The 9,703-nt window shown below is 58.5% G+C and overlaps 1 protein-coding gene across 1 annotated transcript; it reads left to right on the top strand.

Moving 5' to 3' along the window:
- Positions 1-839: 839 nt before the first annotated feature.
- On the top strand, positions 840-8,888 carry LOC144491055 (low-density lipoprotein receptor-related protein 1-like; the record flags this gene model as incomplete). The annotated part of the gene is made up of 4 exons (XM_078208733.1): positions 840-1,022; positions 2,907-3,107; positions 7,909-8,154; positions 8,691-8,888. Coding segments are annotated over 4 exons (828 nt in total), but the record flags the coding sequence as incomplete, so codon positions are not given.
- Between the last annotated feature and the right edge of the window lie 815 nt (positions 8,889-9,703).

Genomic DNA, 9,703 nt, shown 5'->3' with positions numbered 1-9,703 from the left:
CACCTTCAAGGATTTGTGGACTTGCACACCCAGGTCCCTCTGTGTCTCTATACTCCTGATGACTCTGCCATTTATTGCATAACTCCTCCCTACATTATTTCTTCCAAAATGCATCACTTCGCATTTATCCGGATTAAACTCCATCTGCCACCTCTCCGCCCAATTTTCCAGCCTATCTATATCCTGCTGTATTGCCCGACAATGCTCTTCGCTATCCGCAATTCCAGCCATCTTCGTGTCATCCGCAAACTTGCTGATTACACCAGTTACACCTTCTTCCAAATCATTTATATATATCACAAATGTGGTGGGTGTAGAGAAAGATCAACTTAATGCGAGGTCGGTCCATTCAAAAGTCTTGACGGCAGCAGCAGGGAAGAAGCTGTTCTTGAGTCGGTCGGTACGTGACCTCAGACTTTTGTATCTTTTTCCCCCGACGGAAGAAGGTGGAAGAGAGAATGTCCGGGGTGTGTGGGGGGGGTCCTTGATTATGCCGGCTGCTTTTCCCCCCACCGAGGCAGCGGGAAGTGTAGACGGAGTCAATGGATGGGAGGCTGGTTTGCGTGATGGGACTGGGCTACATTCACAACCCTTTGTAGTTCCTTGCGGTCTTGGGCAGAGCAGGAGCCCCAGACCAAGCTGTGATACACCCGGGAAGGATGCTTTCTATGGGGCATCTGTAAATGTTGGTGAGAGTCGTAGCGGACATGCCGAATTTCCTTAGTCTCCTGAGAAAGTAGAGGCGTTGGTGGGGCTTTCTTAACGATAGTGTCGGCATGGGGGGGACCAGAACAGGTTGTTGGTGGGTCTCTGTGACTCTTTGCTGTTTTGTTTTGTAGCCACACGGCCCCCCGGAGGTTGCCACTCGGACGAGTTCCAGTGTCGCATGGACGGCCTGTGCATTCCCATGCGCTGGAGGTGCGACGGGGACACGGACTGCGTCGACTCCAGCGACGAGAGGAGCTGCGAGGGAGTGACGCACATGTGTGACCCCAACATCAAGTTCGGCTGCAAGGATTCGGGTTGGTGGATGCTGTACTGAGCCCCCAGGACCACGAGGGCCTATCGTGGAGAGTGTGTGTGTGCGTGTGTCCCCGTGTATGTGTGTGCGTGTGTCCCCGTGTATGTGTGTGCGTGCGTCCCCGTGTGTGTGCGTGCGTGCGTCCCCGCGTGTGTGCGTGCGTCCCCGTGTGTGTGCGTGCGTGCGTGCGTCCCAGTGTGCGTGCGTCCCCGTGTGTGTGTGCGTGCGTGCGTCCCCGTGTGTGTGTGCGTGCGTGCGTCCCCGTGTGTGTGTGCGTGCGTGCGTCCCCGTGTGTGTGCGTGCGTGCGTCCCCATGTGTGTGCGTGCGTGCGTCCCCGTGTGTGTGCGTGCGTGCGTCCCCGTGTGTGTGCGTGCGTGCGTCCCCGTGTGTGTGCGTGCGTCCCCGTGTGTGTGGGTGCGTGCGTCCCCGTGTGTGTGCGTGCGTGCGTCCCCGTGTGTGTGCGTGCGTCCCCGCGGGTGTGCGTGCGTGCGTGCGTCCCCCTGTGTGTGCGTGCGTGCGTCCCCCTGTGTGTGTGTGTGCGTGCGTGCGTCCCCATGTGTGTGTGTGTGTGCGTGCGTCCCCGTGTGCGTGCGTGCATCCCCGTGTGCGTGCGTGCGTCCCCGTGTGCGTGCGTGCGTCCCCGTGTGTGTGTGTGCGTCCGTGCGTCCCCGTGTGTGCGTGCGTGCGTGGGAGGGAGAGGGCGTGCGCGCGCGGAGAGAGTGTCGTACCAGCGAGGTACCTTTTCCCACGGCCGTTCCTGGCAAGGGATTGCTGGCCTCGGAGAGACAGAGGGTTGATGCGAGGGTTGCTGGTGGTGGTTTCCTGAGTGGTGGAATCTCTGTGGCAACTCCCCCGACCCCAGACTCCCCCATTTCAACAGGGTCCTCATCACTGAAGACCACCCCCCACCCCCCCCACCACCACCTCTCTCTCTCCAGCCAGGTTGTAGGTTAGGGTGGATTGGCCATGCTAAATTGTCCCTTAGTGTCCCAAAGATGTGTAGGTTAGGGTGGATTGGCCATGCTAAATTGTCCCTTAGTGTCCCAAAGATGTGTAGGTTAGGGTGGATTGGCCATGCTAAATTGTCCCTTAGTGTCCAAAGATGTGCAGGTTAGGGTGGATTGGCCGTGCTAAATTGTCCCTTAGTGTCCCAAAGATGTGGAGGTTAGGGGGGATTGGCCATGCTAAATTGTCCCTTAGTGTCCAAAGATGTGCAGGTTAGGGTGGATTGGCCATGCTAAATTGTCCCTTAGTGTCCCAAAGATGTGTAGGTTAGGGTGGATTGGCCATGCTAAATAGTCCCTTAGTGTCCAAAGATGTGTAGGTTAGGGGGGATTAGCCATGCTAAATTGTCCCTTAGTGTCCAAAGATGTGTAGGTTAGGGTGGATTGGCCATGCTAAATTGTCCCTTAGTGTCCCAAAGATGTGCAGGTTAGGGTGGATTGGCCATGCTAAATTGTCCCTTAGTGTCCAAAGATGTGTAGGTTAGGGTGGATTGGCCATGCTAAATTGTCCCTTAGTATCCAAAGATGTGTAGGTTAGGGTGGATTGGCCATGCTAAATTGCCCCTTAGTGTCCAAAGATGTGTGGGTTCGGGTGGATTGGCCATGCTAAATTGTCCCTTAGTGTCCAAAGATGTGTAGTGTCAGGGGGACTAGCTGGGGGAAGTGGGTGATGGGGATAAGGCCTGAGTGGGATTGTTGTTGATGCAGCCCCCGATGGGCCGAATGGCCTCCTTCTGCACTGTGGGGATTCTACGGATGACCTCAGTGACGGGGGTTGGGGTCTAAGCCCCCGTCCCAAGGTACCTGGGGGTTTCCGACCAGGTCTCTGACCCTCTAACCGCCCTCCTTCCCCCCTCTTTCCCCCCTCTTTCCCCCGCAGGCCGGTGCATCAGCAAGACCTGGGTTTGTGACGGGGACAACGATTGTGAGGATAACTCGGACGAGGAGAACTGCGAGTCGCTGGTCTGTAAGCCCCCCTCTCACTCCTGCCTCAAGAACGCCTCCGTCTGCCTTCCCCCCGAGAAACTCTGTGACGGGAACAACGATTGCGCCGATGGTTCGGATGAGGGCGATCTCTGCGGTGAGTGTCGCTGAGCGGTGGGGGTCAGTGTCCCAACTCCCCCTCTCCTCCTGCCCCCCTCCCTATCTCTGTAACCTCCTCCAGCCCCCGACACCCCCTCCCTATCTCTGTAACCTTCTCCAGCCCCCTACACCCCCTCTCTATCTCTGTAACCTCCTCCAACCCCACTCCCTATCTCTGTAACCTCCTCCAGCCCCCGACACCCCCTCTCTATCTCTGTAACCTTCTCCAGCCCCCTACACCCCCTCTCTATCTCTGTAACCTCCTTCAACCCCACTCCCTATCTCTGTAACCTCCTCCAGCCCCCTACACGCCCTCCCCATCTCTGTAACCTTCTCCAGCCCCCTACACCCCCTCCCTATCTCTGTAACCTCCTCCAGCCCCCCTACACCCCCTCCCTATCTCTGTAACCTCCTCCAGCCCCCGACACCCCCTCCCCATCTCTGTAACCTTCTCCAGCCCCCTACACCCCCTCCCTATCTCTGTAACCTCCTCCAGCCCCCCTACACCCCCTCCCTATCTCTGTAACCTCCTCCAGCCCCTACACTCCCTCCCCATCTCTGTAACCTCCTCCAGCCCCCTACACCCCCCTCCCTATCTCTGTAACCTCCTCCAACCCCACTCCCTATCTCTGTAACCTCCTCCAGCCCCCCTACACCCCCTCTCTATCTCTGTAACCTCCTCCAACCCCACTCCCTATCTCTGTAACCTCCTCCAGCCCCCCTACACCCCCTCCCTATCTCTGTAACCTCCTCCAGCCCCCTACACCCCCTCCCTATCTCTGTAACCTCCTCCAGCCCCCTACACCCCCTCCCTATCTCTGTAACCTCCTCCAGCCCCCCTCCACCCCCTTCCTATCTCTGTAACCTCCTCCAGCCCCCTACACCCCCTCCCTATCTCTGTAACCTCCTCCAGCCCCCTACACTCCCCTCCCTATCTCTGTAACCTCCTCCAACCCCACTCCCTATCTCTGTAACCTCCTCCAACCCCACTCCCTATCTCTGTAACCTCGTCCAGCCCCCCTACACCCCCCTCCCCATCTCTGTAACCTCGTCCAGCCCCCCTACACCCCCCTCCCCATCTCTGTAACCTCGTCCAACCCCCCTACACCCCCTCTCGATCTCTGTAACCTCCTCCAGCCCCCCTACACCCCCTCCCTATCTCTCTAACCACCTCCAGCCCCCTACACCCACTCCCTATCTCTGTAGCCTCCTCCAGCCCCGACACCCCCTCCGTATCTCTGTAACCTCCTCCAACCCCACTCCCTATCTCTGTAACCTCCTCCAGCCCCCTACACCCCCTCCCTATCTCTGTAACCTCCTCCAGCCCCCTACACCCCCTCCCTATCTCTGTAACCTCCTCCAGCCCCCTACACCCCCTCCCTATCTCTGTAACCTCCTCCAGCCCCCTACACCCCCTCACTATCCCTGTAACCTCCTCCAGCCCCACTCCCTATCTCTGGAACCTCGTCCTGCCCCCCTACACCCCCTCCCTATCTCTGTAACCTCCTCCAGCCCCCCTACACCCCCTCCCTATCTCTGTAACCTCCTCCAGCCCCCTACACCCACTCCCTATCACTGGAACCTCGTCCTGCCCCCCTACACCCCCTCCCTATCTCTGTAACCTCCTCCAGCCCCCTACACCCACTCCCTATCTCTGTAACCTCCTCCAGCCCCCTACACCCCCTCCCTATCTCTGTAACCTCCTCCAGCCCCCTACACCCCCTCCCTATCTCTGTAACCTCCTCCAGCCCCCTACACCCCCCTCCCTATCTCTGTAACCTCCTCCAACCCCACTCCCTATCTCTGTAACCTCCAGTCCCCCCTACACCCCCTCCCTATCTCTAACCTCCTCCAGCCCCACCTACACCCCCTCCCTATCTCTGTAACCTCCTCCAGCCCCCCTCCACCCCCTTCCTATCTCTGTAACCTCCTCCAACCCCACTCCCTATCTCTGTAACCTCGTCCAGCCCCCCTACACCCCCCTCCCCATCTCTGTAACCTCCTCCAGCCCCCTACACCCCCTCCCTATCTCTGTAACCTCCTCCAGCTCCCTACACCCCCTCCCTATCTCTGTAACCTCCTCCAGCTCCCTACACCACCTCCCTATCTCTGTAACCTCCTCCAGCCCCCCTACACCCCCTCCCTATCTCTGTAACCACCTCCAGCCCCCCTACACCCCCTCCCTATCTCTGTAACCACCTCCAGCCCCTTACACCCCCTCCCTATCTCTGTAACCACCTCCAGCCCCCCTACACCCCCTCCCTATCTCTGTAACCACCTCCAGCCCCTTACACCCCCTCCCTATCTCTGTAACCACCTCCAGCCCCTTACACCCCCTCCCTATCTCTGTAACCTCCTCCAGCCCCCCTACACTCCCTCCCTATCTCTGTAACCACCTCCAGCCCCCCTACACCCCCTCCCTATCTCTGTAACCTCCTCCAGCCCCCCTACACCCCCTCCCTATCTCTGTAACCACCTCCAGCCCCCCTACACCCCCTCCCTATCTCTGTAACCACCTCCAGCCCCCCTACACCCCCTCCCTATCTCTGTAACCACCTCCAGCCCCTTACACCCCCTCCCTATCTCTGTAACCACCTCCAGCCCCCCTACACCCCCTCCCTATCTCTGTAACCACCTCCAGCCCCTTACACCCCCTCCCTATCTCTGTAACCACCTCCAGCCCCTTACACCCCCTCCCTATCTCTGTAACCTCCTCCAGCCCCCTACACCCCCTCCCTATCTCTGTAACCTCCTCCAGCCCCCTACACCCCCTCCCTATCTCTGTAACCTCCTCCAGCCCCCCTACACCCCCTCCCTATCTCTGTAACCACCTCCAGCCCCTTACACCCCCTCCCTATCTCTGTAACCACCTCCAGCCCCCCTACACCTCCTCGCTATCTCTGCAACCTCCTCCAGCCCCCCTACACCCCCTCCCTATCTCTCTAACCACCTCCAGCCCCCTACACCCACTCCCTATCTCTGTAACCTCCTCCAGCCCCGACACCCCCTCCGTATCTCTGTAACCTCCTCCAACCCCACTCCCTATCTCTGTAACCTCCTCCAGCCCCCTACACCCCCTCCCTATCTCTGTAACCTCCTCCAGCCCCCTACACCCCCTCCCTATCTCTGTAACCTCCTCCAGCCCCCTACACCCCCTCACTATCCCTGTAACCTCCTCCAGCCCCACTCCCTATCTCTGGAACCTCGTCCTGCCCCCCTACACCCCCTCCCTATCTCTGTAACCCCCTCCAGCCCCCCTACACCCCCTCCCTATCTCTGTAACCTCCTCCAGCCCCCTACACCCACTCCCTATCTCTGGAACCTCGTCCTGCCCCCCCTACACCCCCTCCCTATCTCTGTAACCCCCTCCAGCCCCCCTACACCCCCTCCCTATCTCTAACCTCCTCCAGCCCCCCTCCACACCCTCCCTATCTCTGTAACCTCCTCCAGCCCCCCTACACCCCCTCCCTATCTCTAACCTCCTCCAGCCCCCGACACCCCCTCCCTATCTCTGTAACCTCCTCCAGCCCCCTACACCCCTCCCTATCTCTGTAACCTCCTCCAGCCCCCGACACGCCCTCCCTATCTCTGTAACCTCCTCCAGCCCCCGACACCCCCTCCCTATCTCTGTAACCTCCTCCAGCCCCCCTACACCCCCTCCCTATCTCTGTAACCTCCTCCAGCCCCCTACACCCCCTCCCTATCTCTGTAACCTCCTCCAGCCCCCCTACACCCCCTCTCCATCTCGATAGGGTCTTTTAAGAGACTCCTGGATGAGTACATGGGACTTAATAGGATGGAGGGTTATAGGTAGGTCTAGAAGGTCGGGATGTGTTCGGCACAACTTGTGGGGCCGAAGGGCCTGTTTTGTGCTGTAGTTTTTCTATGTTTCTATCCCTCACGCCCCCTCCCCGCTCAGCTCCCAACGGGAGACCTACCTATAACCCTCCATCCTATTAAGTCCCATGTACACATCCAGGAGTCTCTTAAAACACCCTATTGAGTTCGCCTCCACTGACGGCAGCTGATTCCACTCGCCCACCGCCCTCTGTGTGAAAAACTTACCCCTAACATCTCCCCTGTACCTACCCCCCAGCACCTTAAACCTGTGTCCTCTCGTAGCAGACATTTCCACCCTGGGAAAAAGCCTCTGAGAGTCCACCCGATCTATGCCTCTCAACATCTTATACACCTCTATCAGGTCACCTCTCATCCTACGTCTCTCCAAGGAGAAAAGACCGAGCTCCCTCAGCCTATCCTCATGAGGCATGCCACTCAATCCAGGCAACATCCTTGTAAATCTCCTCTGCACCCTTTCAATCTTTCCCACATCCTTCCTGTAATGAGGCGACCAGAACTGAGCACAGTACTCCAAGTGGGGTCTGACGAGGGTCTTATATCGCTGCATCATTATCCCCGGACTCCTAAACTCAATCCCTCGATTGATAAAGGCCAGCACACCATACGCCTTCTTAACCACCTCCTCCACCTGCGGGGCCGATTTCAGAGTCCTATGGACCCGGACCCCAAGGTCCTTCTGATCCTCTACCGTACTAAGAGTCTTTCCCTTTATATTGTACTCCTCCATCCCATTTGACCTGCCAAAATGGGCCACGGCGCATTTATCTGGGTTGAAGTCCATCTGCCACTTCTCCGCCCAGTCTTGCATCCTATCTATGACCCTCTGTAAGTGTTTCCATGGTGTAGATCCCCTTGACGGCGGGAGCGGGGGGATGAAGGGGGAACGATACGAGGGTTGTTGTTGACTGTGCCATCTTCAAATCCACCCACCCCAACAGATCAGTGCTCCCTCAACAATGGCGGGTGCAGCCACAACTGCACGGTGGCCCCCGGGGAGGGTATCGTCTGCTCCTGTCCCCTGGGCATGGAGCTTAAAGCAGACATGAGGAAGTGTCAGATCCAGAGCTACTGTGCCAAACATCTCAAGTGCAGCCAGAAGTGCGAACAGTTTAAGACCATCCTCAAGTGTTCCTGCTACCAAGGTTGGGCACTCATGCCAGATGGGAAGAGTTGTTCCAGTACAGGTGAGGCGTCCGGCCCCCCGAGGACCCCACTGCGCGACCCCTCCCTCTTCCCCAACCCGCCACGGTCAACCGCTCCCTCAGCGCTGACCCTCCTGCACTGAGGCGCTCCGACCCTCCCACAGTGCGGCGCTCCGACCCTCCCACAGTGCGGCGCTCCCTCAGCACTGACCCTCCCACAGTGCGGCGCTCCCTCAGCACTGACCCTCCCACACAGTGCGGCGCTCCCTCAGCACTGACCCTCCCACAGTGCGGCGCTCCCTCAGCACCGACCCTCTCACAGTGTGGCGCTCCCTCAGCACTGACCCTCCCACAGTGCGGCGCTCCCTCAGCACCGACCCTCCCACAGTGCGGCGCTCCCTCAGCACCGACCCTCTCACAGTGTGGCGCTCCCTCAGCACTGACCCTCCCACAGTGCGGCGCTCCCTCAGCACTGACCCTCCCACAGTGCGGCGCTCCCTCAGCACTGACCCTCCCACACAGTGCGGCGCTCCCAAGTCGGGTCTGACGGATGTTGTTCTAACTGTTGCTCCTTGTAGATCCTTTCAAGCCATTCATCATCTTCTCAAATCGACACGAGATCCGTCGCATTGACTTGAGGAAGGGGGACTATAGTGTCCTTGTCCCCGGTCTGAGGAACACCATCGCCTTGGACTTTCATCTCAACCAGAGCTCGCTCTACTGGACCGATGTTGTGGAGGATAAAATCTACCGAGGCAAGCTCTCCGAGAGTGCAGGTAACTGGATTTGTAATATCCCTACGCACACTCTGTCTCTGTGTGTGTGTGTGTGTGTGTGTGTGTGTGTGTGTGTGTGTGTGTGTGTGTGTGTGTGTGTGTGTGTGTGTGTGGGTGTCTATTCAGTTATGTGTCTCTCCCGTTGAGTGTCCCCCTCCCCCGTTGAGTGTGTCTCCCTCTCCCGTTGAGTGTGTCTCCCTCTCCCGTTGAGTGTGTCTCCCTCTCCCGTTGAGTGTGTCTCCCTCTCCCGTTGAGTGTGTCTCCCTCTCCCGTTGAGTGTGTCTCCCTCTCCCGTTGAGTGTGTCTCCCTCTCCCGTTGAGTGTGTCTCCCTCTCCCGTTGAGTGTGTCTCCCTCTCCCGTTGAGTGTGTCTCCCTCTCCCGTTGAGTGTGTCTCCCTCTCCCGTTGAGTGTGTCTCCCTCTCCCGTTGAGTGTGTCTCCCTCTCCCGTTGAGTGTGTCTCCCTCTCCCGTTGAGTGTGTCTCCCTCTCCCGTTGAGTGTGTCTCCCTCTCCCGTTGAGTGTGTCTCCCTCTCCCGTTGAGTGTGTCTCCCTCTCCCGTTGAGTGTGTCTCCCTCTCCCGTTGAGTGTGTCTCCCTCTCCCGTTGAGTGTGTCTCCCTCTCCCGTTGAGTGTGTCTCCCTCTCCCGTTGAGTGTGTCTCCCTCTCCCGTTGAGTGTGTCTCCCTCTCCCGTTGAGTGTGTCTCCCTCTCCCGTTGAGTGTGTCTCCCTCTCCCGTTGAGTGTGTCTCCCTCTCCCGTTGAGTGTGTCTCCCTCTCCCGTTGAGTGTGTCTCCCTCTCCCGTTGAGTGTGTCTCCC

The sequence above is a fragment of the Mustelus asterias genome, unplaced genomic scaffold (assembly GCF_964213995.1).
Source record: "Mustelus asterias unplaced genomic scaffold, sMusAst1.hap1.1 HAP1_SCAFFOLD_4330, whole genome shotgun sequence".
In the NCBI taxonomy this organism is placed as follows: Eukaryota; Metazoa; Chordata; class Chondrichthyes; order Carcharhiniformes; family Triakidae; genus Mustelus; species Mustelus asterias.
The sequence above is the reverse complement of the archived record's forward strand: the minus strand, read 5'-3'. Positions and strand labels throughout refer to the sequence as shown.